The sequence below is a fragment of the Ictidomys tridecemlineatus genome, chromosome 4, assembly GCF_052094955.1.
Source record: "Ictidomys tridecemlineatus isolate mIctTri1 chromosome 4, mIctTri1.hap1, whole genome shotgun sequence".
Lineage (NCBI taxonomy): Eukaryota > Metazoa > Chordata > Mammalia > Rodentia > Sciuridae > Ictidomys > Ictidomys tridecemlineatus.
The window spans coordinates 137,342,311-137,366,067 of NC_135480.1; the positions used below are offsets into that span (position 1 = coordinate 137,342,311).

Genomic DNA, 23,757 nt, shown 5'->3' on the forward strand with positions numbered 1-23,757 from the left:
TTAGCAAGCAAGCCCCTATTAAAAAATAGAACTTTTATTTATTTTTTTATTTTGTTGGTACCTGGAATTGAATCCTTGGGCACTGAGCCACATCCCCAGCGCTCAATATCCGCCCCCCCTCCCTTCTTAAATTTTGAGACAGAGTCTTGCTAAGTAGTTTAGGGCCTTGCTAAATTTTTGAGGCTGGCCTGGAACTTGTAATCCTCCTGCCTCATACCTCCAAGTAGGTGGGATTATGGGATTACAGGCGTGGATCACAATGCCCAACAAAATAAAACATTTTTTTTTTTTTTAAGGGCTGGGATGTAGATCAATTTCATTGTGGGTTCCATCCCTAGTACCTTAAGGGGCGGGGCGGGGGGGGGGAGGGACATTTTCCAGATAGAAGAACTTACCAAAAATAACAGAAATTATAAAAGCATTTGTATGGTACTCCACACTAAAGCAAAATAAGTACTTTCCTTTGTTCATTACAACTTCCATGAGGGAGATGTTTTGTTTTGTTTTGCTATTATTCTCGCTGCATATGTAAACTGAGACACAGAATTGACCTTTCCAATACCTCACAGGTAGTAAAAGCAGTGCTGTTAGTTTAAATCTTGGGCGTCCTCACCCCACCACACTGACGCAACAAGAACAATACAATACCATAAAATTTGACAGTGATGGCAGTGAACAATCCCATTTGATCCTCACTATACTTTCTTTGATCAAAGTGAGGTTGGAGTCACCTTCCTTTCTACCCAGGAGGTAACTGGGGCTAAAAGGTACAGGACAAATCCACATGGCTGTAAAAGGCAGCTTGTGGAGGTGGAGCCGGCGTCCAGATTTTCCGACTCCACAGTCGCAAGCTCAGAAAAGGCTTTGGTAGCGGGGCCTGCAAATCAAGGATGGACGCGTCAACTGTCACCGAGCGTTTACAGGTACTCTCAAGCTGCTTCTGCCAGGCGGGGCACCAGGGACTTAGGCAAGTCACCAGATCGGAGCCCAAGGCTGCGGGTGGGGCCAGGCTCACAAATAATCTAAGTAGGATCTAGAATTGCTAGGATTTACGAAATACCGGCTTTCGAGTGAGTTCTTTAGTCTCCACCCGAAGATGATTATCACAGTTGAGTGTGGGCAAATGTAGAGGACCCTAGCAAGGGCAGGACCCGCAGCCCCTGTTCCGGCGGCTGGAGTGGGGCCAGAGCGGAGGTGGTGTCAGAGCGGAAATCGAACCCGGAGCAGGGGTTCAGCTTGGGGCTGCGGGGAATTTGCGAGGTGGGTCCGCTCCTGGCCGGCGGCAGAGGAGTCCGGAGGTGGCTGGAGCCAGGGCTGGGAAGAGAGAAGGCGCACCACTGCGCTGCCAGACGCACGGATCGCGGGCGGGGACCCGAGCGAGCCTGGGATCGCGGCTCTCGGAAGCGACAGAAGTGCCGAAGTCGCCGTCTGCGTCCTTGCGCGGGAGTCTCGGGCGATGAGAGTGCGCGTCAAGGTAAACGCGGGTCCCGCCACTGTGGGCTCCCGCGGCTCACTCGGCGCGGCCCGGACCCGCAGCCACAACTCCCGCGCGCTGGCCCAGCTTCAAGGTTGGCACCCCGCGCGACAGGGAGTTTTGGGGGCTTGGAAAGGAGGGCGCCCCCGGCTACTGGGAGAGCTCTGGCGATGCTTGGGAAAGGAGTGAGCTTGTGGAATTTAGGGGAGAGGTTGGTCTCCTTTAGGCAGCCAAACCTTAAACTGGCTACCACTTACCTATTTTTCTGGACTTCCACACATTGTGTATGAAATGCGAAGTACCATTATTAAGCACGTTGTGTTCAGACGTAGTACAGGATGCTTGCCAAACGTTAGCTCATTTCAGCCAGGTCTGGTTGATAAGAGCATTTTCTCTGAAGCTAGATAGCCTGAATTAGCATCTCAGGTGTACCACTACCAGTGACCTTGGGTAAGTTAGTTCACCTCTGTGGGCAGGTTCCTCATCTGGAAAATGGGAGAATACTACTTGTAACTTAAAGATTTAATGGGACCTTATATGCCTTATGCTCTTAGAATAATACCTAATATATTCTGTAGGTTGTAAGAGATTGTGATTTGTAACTATTTCATGCTGAAATAATCCCATTAAGTGTAAGCACAATCACTCCCCCCATTTCTACTAATTTTCCAGTCAAAATATGAGGCTAGGACTGAGACTGTAGCTCAGTGGCAGAGTGCTTGCCTAGCATGTGTGGGGCACTGGGTTTGATCCTTAGCACCGCAAAAAAAGTAAACAAATAAAGGCATGCTGTCCATACACAACTACCGAAAAAAATATTTTAAAAATGAGGCTGTGTGAGAAAAGTAGAATTGAGGTATGAACCTGGGTCAGTGCCCTAAAACACTGAGAACATGGATATTCTAGCTGCACACATGATTGTCATTATTTGTTCTAGGAAGGAGTTGTGAATCACCCTTAACTGCCAAAGTAAGATATGGGTTATTCAACTACTTTCCACCTGTATACAGATTTTGATATGTGATTTTGACATCTCCTTTGGATTTTGCCATGACTGATAAAGTATTAGAATATTTTGGCTAGACTGGAATCAGGGGCTTGACTATAAGAATCTGGCTGCTTAGTTAGCTTGTTTCCTAGAGTACAAACATCTTACAAGCAGTCTCTCTCCTGGTTTAAAATGAAAATCATTAGCTTTTGCTCTACTAGACCAATGGTCCCATACCCCTAAGATATAGAAGTAGAGCTTCTGGATGGACAAAATAAAATATGATATACCAGAAATATATACATACAATAAAATATTATTCAGTCTTAAAAAGGAAGGAAATAGTTGGATACTGTGATGCATGTCTGTCATTCCAGAAACTCAGGTGGCTGAGGAAGGAGGGGTGCAAGTTTGAGGCCAGCTTCAGCAATTTAGTGAGACTCTCAAAGTAAAAATAAAACAAGGGCTGGGGATGTAGCTCAGCAGTAGAGCATCTCTGGATTCTATCCTGATATAGATCAATTAAAAAAAAAGGGCAAAGGAAACTCTGACATATAATATGGATGAACCTTGAGGATATTATGCTAAGTTCAATAAGCCAGTTGCAAAAAGACAAATACTTCATGATTCCCCTTGTAAGCCATCTAAAGAAGTAAAGTTTATAGAGGGGAATAGAGAAATTGTTAATGGGTACGGAATATCAGTTTTTTTAAAACTTATAATTACTAATGCATATTAACTGTACAAATAGATGGGTTTCACTGGGACTTTTTCACGCCTGCTATGCAAGTACTCCATCACTGAGCCACATCCATAGTCCTGCACTAAAAGTGTGCTATGCTCTTGTCCACTTTCCCTTCTGCCATCTCTCATTTTCACAGTGCTGAGGATCCAATCTAGGGCCTTGCACATGTATTCTACCACTGAGCTATGTATGCCTCCAGATCTTGGACTTTCAGTTTTGCAAGATGAAAGATTTCTGGAGATTGGTTGTACAATAATGTGAATATACTTAGCACTATGGAACTGTACACTTAAAAATGGTTAGGATATGGGGCCTGGTGGTGCATGTCTATAATCCCAGTGGCTTGGAAGGATTGCAGGTTCAAAGACAGCCTCAGCAATTTAGCGAAGCTGTGAGAAACCTAATGAGACCGCATCTCAAAATAAAAAATAAAAAGGGATGGGGATATGGTTTAGTGGCTAAGTACCCTCGGGGGTTCAATCCCTGATACAAAAAAAAAAAAAAAGTTAAATATGCCTGTGTACTTATGTGTTATTTATTTATTTTAGTTCTGGGAATTGAACTCAGATGCTAACTACTGAGCTACATCCCCCAGACCTTCTTATTTATTTTTATTTTGAGACAGGTCATGCTAAGAAGCTGAAGGTCTTGACGAGATTGCTTGCAATGCCCCTGTCTCAACCTCCCAAGTTGCTAGGATTATAGGTGTGTGTCACCATGCCTGGCAAATGTTATATATATTTCTACCATAACTTAAAACAAAACAAAGGAAGATTCTCACACAAATTTCCTCATAATGGGATTTGTTTTCTACTTCTTTCAAAATAATGTTCTTTTTTTGTGTGCGTGGAACTGGGGATTGAGTCTCAGGACTCTTGCATGCCAGGCAAGCACTCTACTGCTGAGCTGCATTTCCAGACTTTGAGTTTGGTAATTGAATCGACTTTCAGCTGAGTCTTAACTTTTGACTGGAACCCACAGGCTTTCCAAGGTATCAGGAGGGCAGGGCAATGGAGTACCCTTGAAAACTTTTTTATGTTTGACTTGGCACGAGAGTATTTTTTAGTTCCCTTGTTTGGGGCAGCCCAGTGTCACTCCCCCTTGCTCTTAATGAGAGTTGGCATTTCCTTATCTCTGAAGAAGGGGTTCTTTGGTTATTTATATTACAGGAAAACTGAGAATATTTGAGTGTCACAACCAGTTTCAAGCAGTGGGAGGTAGTAGAATTGCGTATCATATGATTTACCCATTAGTGTATTAACAGTTGAATAGCCATCATCACAATTTAAAAATATTTATCATCCCTCAAAGAAATACTACATCCCATAGCCATCACACTCTAGTCCTTCCATCCATACCACCCTGGAAACCACTAATCTTTTTGTCTCTGTAGATTTGCTTATACTGGGCATTTTACATAAATGGATGCATACTGCTTGTGGTTGTTTGTGACTGGCTTATTTCCCTTGCCATTAGTGTGTCAAGTTTCATATTGTAGCATATCGGGTACTCCTTTGTATTGCTAAACACTATTCCATTGCCTGGATGTATCATAATTTATTTGCCTGTTAGTCATTTGATGGATATTTCAGTTGTTTCTACTTTTTTTTTGGCTATTATGAATAATGCTGCTATGAACTTTTGTGAACAAGTGTTTGTGTGAATTTAGGTTTTCATTTCTCTTTGGTAGATCCTTAAGAGTGGAAATACTGGACGGTATGGAAAATCTGTGTTTGGATTTTTTTTGTTTGTTTGTTGGGTACTGGGGATTAGTCCAGGAGTGCTTTACCACTGAAGTACATCCTCAGCCCTTTTTATTTTTTCTTTTGAGACAGGGTCTTGCTAAGTTGCTTAGGGCTTCGCTAAGTTGCTGGGGCTGACTTTGAAGTTGTGAACTTCCTGCCTCAGCTTCCCAAATTGCTGGGATTATAGGTGTGTACCACCTTGCGTGGCTTTTGTTTAGATTTTTTGAGGTACTTCCCCAAAGCATTTGTTGTACCATTTTTGCATTTCCACCAGCAATCTATGATAGTTTCAATTTCTCCCCATCTCTTGTATTGTCGAATTTCCTTTTATTACAGTCAGGCTAGTGGATATAAAGAGGAAACTTGTGATTTTGATTTGTATTTTCCTAAGGTCTAATGGATTTGAGCATCTTTTCATGTGCTTATTGGCCATTTGTAATCTTCTTTGGAAAACTATTTAGGTCTTTTGGGTAGAATTTATTTTTGATCCAGCTCTTAAGATATTTTTCCTGAAAACTGACATCCACACAAAAGTCAGTATATAATATCTTAGGGTTCATGACTCCCCTGATAATACTGTGAGTCTGACTTCTAGAGAGAACATAGCAGGATCTTTCCTCAAAATTTTACCTGCTTGATTTTACTCATTACTACTATCAGGGATCTTAGTGGACTTGTGTGATAATGATTCAGGAAGATAACTTGCAAACCCTAAGACATTACTTTTAAGACAAAATTCTTGACACTAAGGGTTCTCTGAAATAAGGAGTTCAGTGAGCTGTTACAAATGCTAGTCAGAAAAGGACCCAGTCCTGGAACAATTCTGCAACTATCAGCAGTTGCAAATATGTCTATTGGAGCTAAGAGTCAAGAGCATTTTTATAACAAATGTGGGGAGAGTTAAACTGTGTTCACTGAATCTACATTGGCTGTAAATAAGAGGGGCAGAATTTGGGGAGGGGACAACAGTCCATAAGAAGTACTTATTACTTCTGGACTGGTTGGGGTTAGTAATCCAGATGTTCCTATGTAAGAATGGGTAGTGGCACCTGGAATCAGCTGCCTAAGGTCTAAGTTATGGTTTTATTATACATTAAGGAAGAGGAAACAGTTTTTGCTGTTGATGATGATGATCTTGGCTCATAGCTTTAACTGATTAATTTACCTTATTTTCCTGCCCCCATTATCTGGCCCTTATGATTAAATTTAAGACATCAGAGAATGGATTAACCTTTCTCTCTCTCTCTCTCTCTCTCTCTCTCTCTCTCTTTTCTTCTCTCTTTCTTTCTTATTTTGCTACTTCAGGGATTGATGTTAGCATGAGAATTTTTGTTTTGTTTTATTTCCAGTTGGGGCCTTGCTATGTTGCTCAGGCTGGCTCAGAACTCCTGGGCTCAAGTGATCCTCTTGCCTCAGCCTCCCAAGTCGCTGGGACTGCAGGTGTGCATCACTGTGCCTGACTTGGTATTGACACAAGTTCTGCAGATATCTGATGGTGAAGTGGTTACTGAGGGCAGAGACATATGTCAGACTTCCTGGGTATGAATCTTAGTATTACTCCCCCCACCCCCAGTAAGATTGAACCCAGTGGTGCTCTACCACTGAGCTACATCCCCAGCCCTTTTTATTTATCTTGAGACAGGGTCTCACTAAATTTCTCAGGCTGTCTTTAAACTTGTGATCTTTCTGTCTCACCTTCCTAAGTCACAGGGATTACAAACATGTGCCACCACACCCAGCCCCCAGTGTCATTTTAATAAGCTGATGTGTCTCTGGGGCAGTTTATCCTCTCTTTAGACTCAATGTTCTTTTTCATACCTTGGAGATAATAATTGAACCCAGCTTCTCTTGGGCAGATTAAGTAAGTTAATTTAAAAAATGCTTTGTATTGTACAGGTGGGCACACAGAGAATATGGAATATATGAAATAAATTGTTACCCTCTTATTAATATTTATCCTGCAGACTATGTTGACCTGTGAATATAAAAAAAATTTCCTTCTTCTTGGAGGAAGTAGATATCCTCCATTGATCTTTTAAGGACCAAGAAATTTTTGTCAATTGAAACTTGTAATCTCCTCAGGAAAACCAGTTTTCTTCTCAGATGGGTTTAATCCACAGAGTACTTTACAGATCCTTGGCTTGTATCAGTTAATCCTCTCCAACCTCTGTTAACACTGTCAGTATCTGCTTCAGGGGGATTTTAAAGTAAAACAAACCACACACCAATCTTCAACCTATATGAACTAGAAAAACTCAATCTTCAGAGCAGGCAGCTTTGCTGTTTGGCCCAAGGAAAGGCATGTAAATATTTTTGGATTAAATTAGAAAAGAGAGTCCAAAACATTTTTTTCTTTAAGTTTTTGTTTTTGTTTTGTTCACTGTGGTGAGCGTTGAACCCAGAGCCTTGCCTATGTTAGGTGAGCACTCTATCACTGAGCTACTTCTCCAGCTACCTTGCTTTTAAAAATGTATTCATTTATTGTTATTATTGTTGTTGTTGTTTGGTACATTCCCAACATGTTTGAGTTTCTCAGCCTACTTATAGTTACTTTCTGCAAATGGGAAAGCATTTTGGAGAAGAAGTTCTTATCCTGGAGACATTTAGAAGAAATTGCATCTTGCTGGTGGGCACTTGGATTTAACAACCAGCCAGCTGAACAGCAGGGTTGACAGGTGAAGAACCAGGAGCTCTGCATTCGGAGGGAGCCCTCCAAGGCCTTTTCTTTGGGGGTCCTGATACTGTGAGTGTCTCTTTAAGGGCAGATCTGGGGTAAGGTCCAGGAGGAGCCCTTACTGAGAGGTTCTGGAATCCTGTGTTTAATAAGTGGAGGCACTGTGGCAACAACGCTCCCTTCTCCTTCCTGAGTGGCAAGCAAAGTTCAGTCAGTCTCTAAACAGCAGCACTGGGACTTTGAATATCAAGTGTAATAGCAAGAAACAGAAGTTGGGAAACTTTAGCCTAGTAGATAATATTTCATATCTGCCAACCTCTGTTACTCACAGGATTCTTGGTGTCCCATTGACAGATTTCTGAGTCTCAACTTTCTGGACCACAAACATCTTCCTGTTGTGTGCGATGTTGGGAAACTGAGGCAGGAGATCACAAGTTCAAGGCCAGTCAAGCAATTTAGTGAGGCCTTAAGCAATTTAGTGAGGCCCTGTCTTAAAAAAAAGGAGGGGACTGGGGGTGTGGTTTGGTTAAGCAGCCCTGGGTTTAATCCCCAATATCATAAAAACATCTTCCTCTTAGAATTTGGGGGGAATTAATTATTCTGGATGTGAGATTTCTTTTTCCTGAATAAAGTGACTGACTTGAATCCTACTCTACATCTTTAATTTAGATTTGACAGGATAAAACTTTTAAAGATTTTTTTCAAGAGCTTTTATCTGAATCTCAGAGCTGGGGTATAGCTGGCCCAATGCCTGGGCTGAATCCTCAACACCAAAATAGAAAACAAAACAAAACTGAACAAAACAAAAAAACAAATTAACATCTCAATGATTTCTGTTAAAATAAGTTAAATATTTTAAAGAGCAAATTAATTTTTAATTTTTGTATTTTAAGATAAAATTCTCAAATTTTAAGATTAAAAAAAAAAAAAACAAACCCTAAGATAATAAGCAGGGAGCCGGGAGTGATGGGGCATGCCTGTAATCCCAGCAGCTGGGGAGGCTAAGGCGGGAGTATCTCAAGTTCAAAGCCGGACTCAGCAACTTAGCAAGACCCTATGTGTAAATAAAATATAAAAAGGACTGGAGATGTGGCTCAGTACAAAATAAAAATAATGATGATAATAATAATAATAAAATAATAATAATAATAGACAGAGAGAATTGTTACTTGAAAATTGGTGGAAATCTCTTGGCAAAAGATTCTCCCACAGTTGTATGTTGTGGAATCAAGTCTATGATACCCTCTTGGAAAATTCTTGGACAAATAGATTTAGAGGAGTCACAGAGAGTTTATCCCTGATGGAGAGTCACAATACTTGCACATATTTGTACGGCCACAAAACATTTTCTTTTCTCCTGTGTAATTCTTTTTTTAGCAGGATATGCTTTTGGAAGCACTGGGAAAACTCTTATATATGTGACTAGCTAGGCACAGGGGATACCACAATGTCTTCAGGGGCACAGAGTGTAGTGGGTCTTAAGAGATCATATCAATGTAAGGAAAGAAGGGAATGAAGGAAATAAAAGGAGTCAACAGTAATAAGGAAATAAAAGTGTCAACAGTAAGTGACACAGGTTAGTTACGGAAAGACCTGGGGAGCCAGACCCAGAGGACTGAGACCTGTCTTCTGCTTAAGGTAGATAGAGGAGAGGGAGGAGATTTTTGCAGTTAAGCCATTGCTAGAAGGGTTATTAAGGAAGGGTTCTTGTGGTGTTGCCTTCAGGTGTTTTCAGGATTTCGGTCCCAGGTAACAATTTCCTTTCCTTGATGATAGAGCGTTTAGGGTTTCTTAGCATGATGATCGAGTGTTGATGGGGTTTAGGTCAGGCTGAGTCAGAGTGACCATGAAGTGATCCTTGTTCGCTCCTTGCTGCCCTGTCAAGTTCTTTCTAAGAGTCAATGCATGGGCTGGGCACAGACATCTGAGAGGGTATGTGGAAGGGGAACTTGATTCAGATCTGGGAGTTTCCAGAAAGGTCTTCTAGAAGACATGATGTCTAAATTGGTGGAGAGAGAAAGGGAGCGTAGAGTATAGTAGAGAGAACAGCATGTAGAGAACACCTGGAGGTAAATTCAGACACTTCCAAGTTGTTTAGTAGTTATAGAATGTAGAGATTGAAGCAGGGAGGAGGAAGGGATAAGGCCCGAGAGCATAGGCAGTGGACTATGAACCTGTGGAGGTCTTTTAGGGTTTACCTGAAGATAATGGCAAACCACTGGGAGGTTTTAGGTGAGAATGACTTAGTTACTTTACTTATGTACTACAAGAAGATTACAGCGTTTATTGCAGAGAATGGATTGAAGAAGAAAAAGCTGGAGGCAGAAAGGCCTGGGAGACAATTTAGGCAAGAGTTTATGGTGACTAACTAGGGTAGTAATGGCATGAACTAGGATAGTAGCAATCAAGATACAGAGACAAGGGCAGATAGAGAAGGCAGTATTCCTTGGTGGTTGATTGAATGGGAAGAATAGGGAGGAATTAGAGTGATGCCCTGTTTTCTAACTTGGACACTGAGTATGCTGAGTATACTGAGGAGCCCTTAGAGAGTACAGGAGGGGTAGAAGGTTTTGGTGGGGGAAATGATAGGTTAAATTAGCAATAAAAGCTTTTGTTCCTTGGTACCTAATCAGCTAAATTGCATACAAATGAGCAAACTGCCCATCCCCACAGGGCAGTAAGAGACCATGCACCTGGGTCTTCTAAGTCCTTTCCCCACTTCTCAATTAACGTATGACTTAGGAAGTATAATCAGAAAATCAGAGCATTCTTTTCATTGAAGTCTTCTAGTCTTCAGTTGTCTTTATTGCTTAATTGGTACTGGGGATTGAACCCAGGGGTGCTTTGTCCACTGAGCTACATCCCTAGCCCTTTTTAAAATATTTTATTTAGACAGTGTCTCACTGAGTTGCTTAGGGCCTCGATAAGTTGTTGAGACTGGCTTTGAAATTGTGATCCTCTTGCCTTAGTCTCCCAAGCTATTGGGATTACAGGTATCCACCACTGTGCTGGGCTCCAAGCCTTTTTTATTTTTTGAGATAAGATCTAATTAAATGGGCTGGGGATGTGGCTCAAGCGATAGTGCGCTTGCCTGGCATGCGTGCGGCCCGGGTTCGATCCTCAGCACCACATACAAACAAAGATGTTGTGTCCGCCAATAACTAAAAAATAAATATTAAAAAAATTCTCTCTCTCCCTCCCTCTCTCTCTCTTTAAAAAAATAAATTAAAAAAAATAAATAAATATTTGTTTAAAAAAATAAAATTCTCTCTCTCTCTCTCTTTAAAAAAAAAAAAGATCTAATTAAGTGCTGAGGTTGCCCTTGAATTTGCAGTACTTCTGCCCCAGCCTCCTAAATCCCTGGGATTACAAGCAAGTGATGCTATACCCAGAAATAACATGTTTTCAAAGGTGTGCTATAGATATTTTTCAACTTCTGAACATTAACAGCATTGTGGGAAGTAGATTGATCTCCTGGCAATAAGGATTTTGTTCATTTATTTTATTTGTTATTACCATTATTTTTACATGGAAGGAATTTTGTCATCTCAAAATTCTTTTGGAAGGAAGTTGGGTATGAATAGTACACAAATATTTTAGTTCCCTGAAGGAATAAAGTGCATTATACTTAGTGTATTCATGATTGCTTGAAAGTTGCTAAACATTCATATCTTTTGCTTATACATGGGTACCCCTCCATAGAGGGCAAGATGTTAATGTTTGAGTTGATTTAGAAATTTCACTTATAGATTTGTATTCTGTAGTAATAGAGACACATGAAAGCTATGCTTTCATAGCCATTTTGCATAAAATGAAATATAACATGGATATACATGAGTAGGTAATTGGCTAAATAAATTATGGGGCTTCCATACAAAGGAATACTGGTCATCCCCAACAAGAATGAAGCAACTCTATATATTCAGATGTGTAAGATTATTACTGACCATTATTAATAAGTAAAAGAATAGCAGAGCAGTGTGCATGAGTTACCTGTATTTATGTAAAAATTTATTTGATATATGCTTATAAATTCATAGAGTATCTTTAGAAGAATGAACAGTGAATGAACAGTTAGCTTTTGAGGAGGGAAGTTGATGGCTGGGATGCAGGAGTTGGAGGGAGGCTTAACTTTTCTGGTATCATCTATTGTCTCTTGTGGATTTTGTACCATTTACAACATTGCCTATTTTTTAAAAATTGCTATTGCTGGGTGCAATGATGCAGGTCTGTATTCCCAGTGACTTGGGAGACTGAGACAGGTGGATCACAAGTTCAAGGTCAACCTCAGCAATTTGGTTAGACCTTGTCCCAAATAAAAAATAAAAAAGGCTGGGTGTGGTGGTGCACACCTGTAATCACAGTGGCTCTGGAAGCTGAAGTAGGAGGATCCCAAGTTCAAAATCAACCTCAGCAATTTAGCAAAGCCCTAAGTAACTTAGCAATACCCTAAACAGTTGGAAATTACTCACCAGGGAGAACAAGATTTCTCCATTTTGCTGAGAGAGATTATCCAGAGGCTAGAGATGAAAGCAAATATATCTTGATTTTTTTTTGTTTTTTGCATTGACCCTGTCTCAAAATAAAAACAAAAATAAAAAGCTCAGTTTAAAGTGCCCCTGGATTCAATCCCCAGTATCCAAATAAATAAATATACAAATACAAATAAAGTTATTTTTATTTGTATATTTACTCCCAATTCTTATTTCCTTCATCTAGATGTTTGCAGACATGAATATTATGAGGAACATGCTTTGAGGTTCACCCATCAGGGAAATCCTTTGACTATTGTATTGCAGAAGTATTGCATTCTCTATAGGATGTTCAATGGGATACCATTAGTTTTCCCCATCTATATTAAATTTGGTGATGCTTAATTGAGAAAGCATTTCATATGCTCTTATGATCTATAGAACATACTCTGGAAAGTGCATCATACTGTGTCATGGTACTGTTAGGAGCTGGTTCAAAAAGAGACTTGGAATGTGCATGTGTGTCTCCCATCTTCTTTTCTCTCTCTGGGTAAGAGGTAAAAGGCAACCTTCAGAGATAAATGGGCTGCGACTTTCTGTAGAATATAGTTTTTAGGGTCTTGGGCAAAATTACCAAGTACAAATATTGTCAGTGTGAGAAGAGGAAGAATTTTCAAGTCTGACCCTTCTTCCCTTCTTCTTCTTTTTGTAAAATATATGTTTTTAGTTGTTGATGGACCTTACACGTATTTATATGTGGTGCTGAGAATTGAACCTAGTGCCTCACACGTGCTAGGCAAGACTTTACCACTGAGCCACAACCCCAGCCCCTGAACCCTTCTTCTTGATGGTCCATGCCATCTCTTTACACCCATCCATCCAAGATCTCTTAAGCCATTTTCATTCTCTCTTTATCTTCACCTCTCTCTTCATTGACTTCTCCTTTGTCTGTGAGTATGGTCTTACTTTTCTTCACAAAAAATAAACTTCCTCTCAACTTCACCTGTAAAACATGGTGTAAAAGACTTCTGATATTTGGTATTACAATCTGCTTCTATATACAAGGGAATGAATGTTAGTAGTCATACAATTATGAATATTAGTTTAGCTACAGCACACAAGAAATTTAGCACAGACTTTGGCATATAAAAGGCTTTGTAAACGCTGATTTTGCTTTATAATGTTGATTTAGTGGGTATTGTTTTTAATATTGCTTCTCCCAAGAGTGTCTTTCACCATCTCTTTGCCTCTTCTGTTTTACTACCCAGTTCCTGGATCTCTCCCATTTGGTTTGTTCATCATGGACAAAATTACCACCATCTTTACTTTCTTTGCAGTATTAATCACAGAGGAAGTATTTCTTTGAAATTTCCTACTTTTGTATGATACATACATTTTTCTTGAAGAGAGGCCTCTTTTCCTATTTCAGCATCACGGCTAATAACTCTGTTCTTTAGTCCCTGGACTGTTCTGCACCTTTAGGCTTAGATGTTTCCTGAAGTACCTGACTCTTTCATCTTCTCTATTCTCTGCTTTTCAGTTTCCGAAAGGCTTTTATCATCACCTTAACAAGGATGCTTCTGAACTCTCCAGGCCGAAACCTCTGTGTTTCTAACTAATGTGGAATTCCCGCTCTTGTCTTTCAAGGATTTTCCTGTATCCCATGCCTTGCGTGAAGACTTCCCATGTGTCTGCAGAAGGCAGGAGGGATTCTCTTTCTACGGATCTTTTCCCCCACATTTTTTATTGGGGAATTATAGTTGTCTTTCTACAGAGTCTCATGGTCTGTGCTTGTGCATATATTACTTAAGCCCTCTCATGGTATCTACTTGTAGATAGAAGTTCTTCTGTTCTGGTTTGAGTATTTGGACATTACTTTATTTATTTACTTACTTATTTACTTTCAGTGCTGGAGACTGAACCCAGGACTACCTTACACTTGCAAGGTGACACTCTGCCACTGAGTTATGCCCAACCCTTATTTATTTTATTTTATTTATGACAATAATTTGAGTTGTCAAAGTATTTTTTGATGAATGATTAAAGTTCTTGTTCTTATAGTTATCAATGTTTTTGTCTTTTGGTGATACTGGGGATTGAACCCAGGGGTTTCTACCACTGAGCTATATCCCTTTTTTAAAATTTTTTTTTTTTTTTTTTTTTTTTTTTAGTTCTAGGTAGACACAGTATCTTCATTTTATTTTTACGTGGTGCTGAGGATCCAGTCCAGTGCCTCATGCATGCTAGGTGATTGCTCTACCTCTGAGCCACAACTCCAGCCTTGGGATGTCATTTTAATGACATCTTTAGGAGGGCAGGTGTGATATGCTCTGAAGTCAGCTGTAAGGTTAAAAATAACATGCATTCAAAATGATCCTTGAAAAGCTCCTTGCCCATAAAGTACAGTAAGTACTTGATGATTTTCACTGGAACTTTTCCCTCTATGTTGGAACTTTTTTTTTCATTGAGACCAGATGGAACAGGTGATCATGAAGTACCAGAATCTATTCACTTCGAAGACTAAGACATGCTCTCATGTGAGAATTGAGGCCAACTAGGGAATGATGGATTCTCTTCTCCTCTCCTCACCTCACCTTAGGCCTGTATGTAGTCACTTGCTGGCAGTAGCTCTCCATGTGTGGTTCAAGGACTCCTGAAAGTCCCTGAAACTCTTTCAATGATCCTAAAAGTCAAAATGACTTTCATAATGGTACTGATATAAGATTTGCCCTTTAATTCGTTCTTTCATGAAAGTACTTTTTCTAAGATTCAATGATGAATCCAAAAAATTCTAAAAAGTTCATTAAAAAATACTTTCTTTGGGGCTGGGGTTGTGGCTCAGTGGTAAACACTTTCTTAGCATGTGTGAGGCACTGGGTTCAAACCTCAGCACCACATAAAATAAATAAATAAAATAAAGGTATTGTGTCCATCTACAACTTAAAAAATTAAAAAACCCCAAACCTTTCTGTGTCCAACTACATGTCTATATGAGGCCATTTTTCTTATATTCTTCAACCCAAACTATTCAAAAATAGACTGAATGCAGAAGCAAATATGAAGACCTAGCTGTCCTATTCCAGAAATGAGAGATTTGCAGAATTGCAGAACAAGGCCCTTCTCCCCTATGCCTGCCCCCCACTTCCTTTTCACCCTCTCTTCCTCCATCTTATTTATTGCTGGTTAAATGCTGGAGTGTTCTACCATTTAGCTACTTTCCTAGTCCTTTGTATTTATTTATTTTTACTTCTGAGATAGGATCTCACTAATTTGTTGAGACTGGCCTTGATCTTGCAATCCTCCTGCCTCATCTTCACAAAGAGGACTACAGGAGTGCTGCTGTCCCCTGCAAGAAAATGCTCTTCTAAACTTCAAATGTTTTTTTTTTCTTAAAAATGTTATTTATGTTAACGTGTTTTAGACTAATCATTATTTTTTAAAAATGAACCAGTTAATAAATACTTTTAAAGTCCCAATTTTAATTTCTAATATGGAAAATACTGGTAGACTCAATTCAAAGGTTTTGGGGGTTTGTTGGTAATTTTTATAAGTATGAAGTGATCCTAAGTCCAAAACATTTGAGAACTGCTGCTCTTGGGGATAAGAGACACTGGAATGTGGAATGGTCACTAAATTGCCCACAGTGTTAAAATTGTTTCTGCCTCACACTTCACCTTCTAGCTCTCTCTCACATTCTTTCAGCAAAAATTTTGGAATTGTCTAATTAAATATGTGGTATGTGTACCCACCAATTTCGTTTTTTTGTCTCTGCCAAAGTTGAAGAAGTAAAATCCTGTTCTCTTTCTGCTGTACTACACTGAAAAAAAAAAAAAAAAAGACAATCTCCATTGCCATGGGGGTCATAAACAGCTTTTAAACTATTTAGGCTTTACTGTCCCAGATGATGATAAATTTCTTAAAAATCAATTATTTAAAAGTATAGTTTAATTAGTAACTCCAAGAAAAGTTTGTTGTTGTTTTTGTTTTTGTTTTATTAAATTACACAGATCATTCAGATGTAGTCCTAGTCAAGTTCTGGATAATTTAATAAGATACTCTGAAATAAATACTAGGTGTGTGGGATGGGAGTGTGTACCTCAGGTCAGTGGTAGGACACTTGCCTAGCATGTGGCATGGTTTTGATCTCCAGCAAAATACACACACACACACACACACACACACACACACACACACAAATAAATAAATAAATAAGTAAAGACCATCTATGTATGTACATAATAAATTTGTGGGTATTTTGCTGCTAGGAAATCAGAAAGGATTGAGTTCATCAAATTGGGAAATCTTAGCAGCTTAAAGTGGTTATATAACAACTAGGCCCGACATTTGGTTTAAGCTCTGTATTTTTTAATTCAGGGACAGTTGTAAAGAACAGTAATAAAAGAATCTTCCATTTCCTCTGTATTCCTTATCAAAATGATTTAACATGACCTGAAGTGAAAAATGTTTTATTTGTGTATTTTACTCCCCGGGAGACTGGGCAGCCCTGACGCATGTATGACACTTGAGGAAAAGGAGATCTTTCACTGCTGTTTTGAAACTGGGTTTTTGGACTGAAATAATGAGGGATTTAGTTCATGGAGAGAGGAAGGAAGGGGTGTGACATCACTTTGGTTTGTACCTTTATGATCCACTCTGTTGGGAGGGTCACTGTTGAATTCCTCTAATTCCCCAGTTGGCTCTGTGGAGAATTCATAAATGCTTTCTACTCATTTACTCATGAGTTTATATGATCTGGAAACTCATTCTAAGGTGATAAATACCTTTGTCCAAGAAGGCAGTACAGGAAAGTGTTAGTAAAATCTCTCACCTCTGTAGGAGAAGTGGCATTTTAGAGAATTGTGGTTTATTTAGTTGACATCATATTTTTAGAGGTTTTCCTTTAAAAAAGAAAATTACTACCAACTAAAGAATGTTCACCTTTTATTACCAAAAAGGAAAAAAAAAAGATGTAAGATTATTCTGTGGTCTCTTTCAAAGTATACTGCTAAATGCTGCCCTCTGGAAAGAGTATTTAGTGAACTGGGTGGCACATAACTATAATTCTAGCAATGAGGAGGCTGAGGCAAGAGAATAGCATGTTGAAGGCCAGCCTCAGCAACTTAGCAAGACACTGTCTTAACATTAAAAAACTGGGAGGGGGGTGGTTTGCTGAGAATGTACCTCAGTGGTAGAACACCTCTGGGTTAAATCTCTGAAAGCACCAACATGAAAAAATAAAAAACAAATTTTTTAAAAAAGATTATTTAAAGGAAAATCAACATACCTCGTGGTATTGTTGGTGCAACAGGCCTTTAATTTCTGGATACTTTGGGTTTGGATGCTGTTTTTCTGAGTGTTCCTCTTGGATCCAGTGAGTGAAATGAGGCATCCCTGCAGAGTTCAAACAAAATTCAGGACAGGGCTCTGAGCTGATGCTTCCGGTGAACCAGCCAGCTTTGCACTGATACTTTTCCTAAGCCAAAAGATTGTTCGCGCACCTGCAAGTCCGTTTGCCTGGCACTCAGTCTGAAGGGGTCTTGCTCCAAGGAAGGAGCTCTGTGGAGAATATAGCAAACATCACTCTGGAATCTAAAAATCTTCCTTCTTCATTTAACCTGTTCTGTTGCTTCCCCAAAGACTGCAGATTCCAAGATAAATAAAGCAATGCCTCTTTTGAGGTAAATTATAATAAGGTTAATAAGTAAAGATAGCAGACCGTCAAACTTCAGTACTGTGATACGTGAATAGAACCGGTGGCATCAAAATAGGAGCAAGTCATCAGTTCATCCGAAAAGTATTTATTAGATGTTGGATTTTATTTTATAACTTTACTTTGTTTATTTAGTTATTTATGTGGTGCTGGAGATCAACCCAGTATGTACGCATGCAAGACAAGTGCTCTACGACTGAGCCACAACCCCAGCCCAGTGTTAGCTATTTGAGGGTACAACCTCCACTCTTTTTTAAAAGGAAAACAAATGACCTGTTACCTGTCCCTTCTTATGCCCAATCCTACAGCACTATGGAATTAAAACAAATAAAATAAATTTCTGAAAGCTAAGGAATCTAAGATTATGCCTGCTCAGAGATTTCCCTGAGAAAATAATCTGGAAACCCTCAAAAATTGTAGAGTAGACATGCTGTCAGGGAGGGGCTGAGGCTGGGGCACTTACCTGGAATGGGTGAGGGCCTGGGTTTGATCCCCCAGCACCACAAAGCAAAAAAAAAAAAAAAAAAAAAAAATACTGTCAGTTAGGAAAGTGTTATTTTATGTACAGCTGCTGTTGGAGGACCAGTCTTTGGAACAATTCTTTCTAATTCCTGGCCCTCACCTGAGGCCTAAGATTGAATGTAAAATCGGATTTTATTTTAGGGTAAAGCAAACTGAAGTCAACACTATTTTTTTTCTCCCTTTTCCTCCCCCAAGTAACAATAATTAAAAAACAAACAAAATACACCCCTTCTGTGAAGGCTGCCACAGTGGCCACAGAAATGGCATAGTCCCCACTGTTAGCTACTATTGTGTCAATGGTTTACTACTCCGTCAGAAGAAGCTAGCCCATTGGGCATTTGTCCCGTCCATATTTGGGCTACTACATCAGAACCAGCAAACTTGACCATGGGGTCTCTCCAGGGTGTGTTGGAGAGCATATTGAAAATGAGACCATTATGAAAGCAGAAAAGAATAAAGTTTTAAAGTAAGAATTATTTGAAATACTTGAAAATCAAGACTGCTTTTCTCTTGCCATAATTTTGAGCTAAGATATGGGAGTTTAGGAAAACCAATTCTATGTTCTTGTTATGCGTGTGCTTCCTTGTTTACACCTGTGGAGGAAAACTCTGCAAAGTGTACCTGAAGTTCTATTTTAAGTGTGTTCATTTTGTTGCCCATTCAAAAAGCACTGGGTTGGGCCCTGGGGCAACAGAAATGACTGGCACTGGGACTATGGGAGCTATCGTATAAAAGTAGGCCATAAAGGACACTAAATTGTATTATGAGTGGAGGGAGGGAGATTTAAAAGTCAGAATGTATTTTCTGTGGGAAAAAAATACATTAAAGTTAAATTCTCAGGCTACCAACCCAAAGCTGAGTTTTACCTTTGATTTGACTAAAAATATATAGCATGGAATTAAAAATATTTTCCTATTAGATAAAGGCCAAGCTTATTGGTTGGTGGGATTCTGTGGTGGAACCAATGTCATCTGCCTCTAGACTTTTAATCCAGCTAATGGAGGAGGTTGGCTATGACTTGCATTTTGTGGAATGGACAGATTTTATTACAAAGGAAGAAAGAATTCCAGTGAACCACTTGGATTTTGGGACGGTTAAGGGCTGTGTAACATGAGGCAATACTGCCAAGGTAAACTAGGTTTATGGACTATGTATAAAATCTTGCCAAGATGGCATCTCTCCTCTGGCACTTTTTCCTGCTCCCTGTGAAATCTTAGGCAAAGGAAAAGGTTTTATGAGTGAGAATTTTGAAGTTTTGAGAGCTAGGTATTTATGCCATAGGAGTATGGTGCAAGATATAAAAGTGATTTTTAGCTGACTTAAGAGAACCCATCAGTTATGTATTTATTAGGATACATGTTGCTCAAAATGAGATAATGGATGAATTGTATTTTTGTGTTCACATTTGGCTTATTTATATAGCAGAAATCAGCTTTGGTTGATCTTAGCATTTTAGTGAGTAGCCATGATAACGAAACATTATCTTGCTTAACTGAACTACCATGGTTATGCTTCTAACTTAGACACTTTCTGTTCAGTCCCAGAAATCCTGGATCGAAGGAGTGTTCGACAAGAGAGAATGCAACAAAATCATACCCAGTTCAAAAGACCCTCACAGGTATACTTTTCAATTAAAGTTTTCTTTTTAAAACAATTGGACTAGCGAGACTGTTTGTAGACATTTAGAAATACCGCTTGTCAGAAGATCTGGTAATATCTATAAAGTCAGCATTCATTAATTTTAATGAGTGTTTGTTTTTTTTCCCTTTATAAAAGAACTACATGATTATTGTAGAAAATCTGCTAAGAAAAGGGACCTTGTCACTTTTGTGCCTCACTTCAGCCCCAGTGCCTATGACAGTCCCTGTCCCAAATGAGGCTCCTTAGAAGTGCCTGATCATCGAATTAATGAAGTGTAAAAGAAGAAAGAAGTTAGACACAGTGATATCACTGTTCATATTGTGATGGATTTTTTTCTTTCTCTTTTTTGTTTGGTAATGGAGATTGAGCCCATGGGCGCTTAACTACTTTATATTTTTAATGTAAACCCTTTATATTTTTAAGTTAGAGACAGAATCTTGCTAAATTGCTAAAGCTGGCTGGCCTTGAACTTAAATCCTCCTGTCTCAGCCTCCTGAGCTGCTGGGATTATAGCCATGCCCCAACATACCCAGCTGTGGTGGATTTTATTCTACTTGCTCTTGTTCCTCTTAATGGGGGAGATAGATGTTATAGGAAAATAATACATCCATTCCATCAAATTTGGATAAATAATTTATAATATTTGGATATTAAATGTTCAAAAAATTGTGAATATTCCGCAGCCTCAATTGAATTATCGGTGACTATTTTGGACCTATCAGGATACTGTACTTAGATTATATGAACAGGTAATTTCAGTTCTGTTTTCCTTCCGTAGGTTTTCTTTCTGTTTGAACAAAAATGGTCAGTAGAACAGAGTGGTTTGAGTTTGACTCCTTTGTGTTCTTGACACCCTCTGGAAACTCCACTTGTAGAACAAAGTTCAATAAGGCAGCCTGCGAAAGATAGGGGAAGAAATGGATATGGAAAATTCCTCAGGGCAATCAGATCCATGGAACTAAGATTGGCTATCTTTGCCCTTGGGGCAAAAACTAAAAGGAAAATAGAAGAGTCACATTTTAATCAGGGGAGCCACTCTATACTTAGGTTCTTTGAGCCATTGGCCTTAAATTTATTAGAGTGTAGAAATCATAACTGTGTGCTTAGGACCACGTTGAGGTTCTTGAAATTCTTTTTCTTTGGGGATGACTAAAATAGTGTTCCTTGCCTTTGTTAAACATTGACCAGTTCCACCCTCATCAAATTACCTGCCCTCTATAAGCCCCGTGATTGGAAATTCTCATTTTACTTGTTTACAAAATGTTTATAGATGCCAAGGCAACCTTGTTTTTCTCCTTCGTCTTTTATGATGTCTTGTAATGTTATGTGGCTGCAGTGGAAAGCAGACTAAGTTCCAAGTGGGTCATTTTGCTTCAGAAAATGGAAAATCATCTTCATGATCACCTTGAACTTCACAAAAAGTGATAAAATTGCTAAATCTATTTCTAGCCCAGTTAGACTCAAGAAGAACATCAGTGGGAGCCAAAGGTATAGCTCAGTGGTAGAGCACAAATGTAAGAGGCATGAGGCCCTGGATTCAATCCCCAACATGAAAAAAAAAAACCCAAACAAAAATGATCATAATAATTCCATGAATGATCTAAGACCTGATATGTTTTAGGCAGAAGAAAGCTAACTCCATCTTTGTGAGATTATAAAAAGTTACTGGATGGCAAAGGCTTTTTTCTTAGATACTAGTAAGATTCTCTAAATTGTAGCTTTTATGTAATTTTCTTCATTATAATGGAAAAAATTGGCAGTATTTCATTATTATAAATTTCAATAAAATTTATCTTTAATTCTTTCTTATTTTTACTTCCTAATGAGAACCGACCTGATAGACTCAGTTATAGCATCTTTCCTCTTCCTTCTCAACATGCTGTAGAGGTAAAACTTCTAAGCACAGACATTCCCTGAAGGCAAGGACAGGAAGACATGAAAAGCCTGAATGTGAGTTTTGGAATTACAGAATGACCCTTATTCTATGAACACTGCCTTTGTTTCTATTATTTTAACTTAAGTTTTCTGTTAAAACTTCTTTACACTGAAAATATGATCTTTGATGACCACAATGCTAACCCCCAAATCCAGAAGGTTCTTCTGAATCATAAAAGAAAAGATCAACAAGGATAAAGATCATAATTATGCCAACTGCCTTCCGAATTGTTTTATAAATTTAATAAAATACCTATCAAAATCCTAAAAAGGCTGGATGTGGTGGCTCATGCCTGTGATCTCAGTGACCCAAGAGTCTAAGGCAGGAGGATGGCAAGTTCCAGGCCAGCCTCAGCAACTTTGCAAGACTCTGTCTCAAAAAGGGTTGAGGATGTATCTCAGTGGTAAAGCATCCCTAGATTTGTTCTCCAGTACCCTTCCCTCGAAAATATTCTAAAAATATTTTTTTTCAGGAAACTTGACAACAATTCAAAATTCATATGAATGTATAAAAGTGTCCAGAAAAGTAAAATAATTTTTAATTTTTAATTTTTTAATTTTTGTTTTTGGAACCCAGGATTGAACTGGGCATTTCACTCTAGTTTAGGAAAGTAAGATAACTTTTTAAAAACAAGACTATAGCATTGAGGGCTTTCCACATCCAGTGTCAAGATACATTGAGAAGCCAGGTGAGGTGGCGCCTGTAATCCCAGCAACTTGGGAGGCGGAAGCAGGAGAATCAAGAGTTCAAAGCCAGCCTCAGCAAAAGTGAGGCCTTAAATAACTGACTGACTCTCTGTCTCTAAATAAAATACAAAATTGGGCTTGGGATGTGGCTCAGTGGTTGAGTGCCCCTGAGTTCAACCCTTGGTTACACCCCCTCAAAAAAGATATTGAAAAGCATAATAGTGAAAACATTTCTTCTTGCACATGCAATGATGTATTGGATGCTTGCCTGACAAGTAATGCATATGCTTGCCAAGCTCAAATAATCGTTTCAATTAATTTATAGGGCAGATGCTATTTCCAACTATAAAAACTGGGACTTAGAGGAATCACTAAATCAATGAGATTTAAGTCTAGCATATTGGTTTTAAAATCCAAAATGTTTTAATAATTATATCATTGTTGTTACAGTAGATGTAGTAAATGACATATGGAAAATACATGGTATAGGAATACTCAGCAAATCTTGATTACTAGACTATGGAAAATAATAGGTATTGACTATATAATCATTAGGTATATTTTTAAATACAAAAGTAAACTAATAGATGTTTGGTTTCTTTCATTTAGATGTACTCCAGGCTGCCAAGTTTGCCAGAATTTAATCAGGTAAGATTTGTATAAATAAGCTTCTTTTTAACTTTAAGACATGTGTTTATGACTCAATAGGATAGTTTCCTTGCATCTTGAATGGACTCAGTACAAAGTCTATGCTATTTGCTTTTCCAAGGAAGGTTTTAAAAATGAGATTTTTTTTTGATGGTGAGTGATTGTTTGAATGTAATTGATTATTTGAATTACTTGAGACATTTACCTACATAACCGAAGGTCTTTGACAAGAGTTGCTGCCAATTGAAACATGGAAAACATTAAAATTTTATCTTAATATTATCTTATGCTTGGATTAAATAATATGCATCTTGTGCTTGATCCATGGCTTGCAAGTAAGTTTTATGCATACCAAGCTCTATGGGAAAAACATTTGTACTTATTGAAATTCACAGTGCAATACAAATTTTAACAATGATGTATACTTTAAACTATGTGTTATTAACTGATTTTACCTTCCTTTTTTGTTTTTTGTAAAATATTTTAGGTAATTTTTGGTGACCATTTTACCTTTCC

At 38.8% G+C, this 23,757-nt stretch overlaps 1 protein-coding gene across 2 annotated transcripts in view; it reads left to right on the top strand.

The window, feature by feature from the left end:
• Positions 1 to 683: 683 nt before the first annotated feature.
• Trpm6 (transient receptor potential cation channel subfamily M member 6) overlaps positions 684 to 23,757 on the top strand; it is a 136,255-nt gene continuing 113,181 nt past the window's right edge. The window contains exons 1-3 of one of the 2 annotated variants that reach the window (XM_078047489.1): positions 684 to 923; positions 19,869 to 19,948; positions 23,203 to 23,241. In XM_078047489.1, the coding sequence (XP_077903615.1) occupies positions 891 to 923; positions 19,869 to 19,948; positions 23,203 to 23,241 (152 nt within the window). In that variant the 5' untranslated portion in view covers positions 684 to 890. Of the gene's footprint in view, positions 924 to 969; positions 1,475 to 19,868; positions 19,949 to 23,202; positions 23,242 to 23,757 lie in introns of those variants that run through there. The other variant, XM_078047488.1, reaches the window with a different exon arrangement.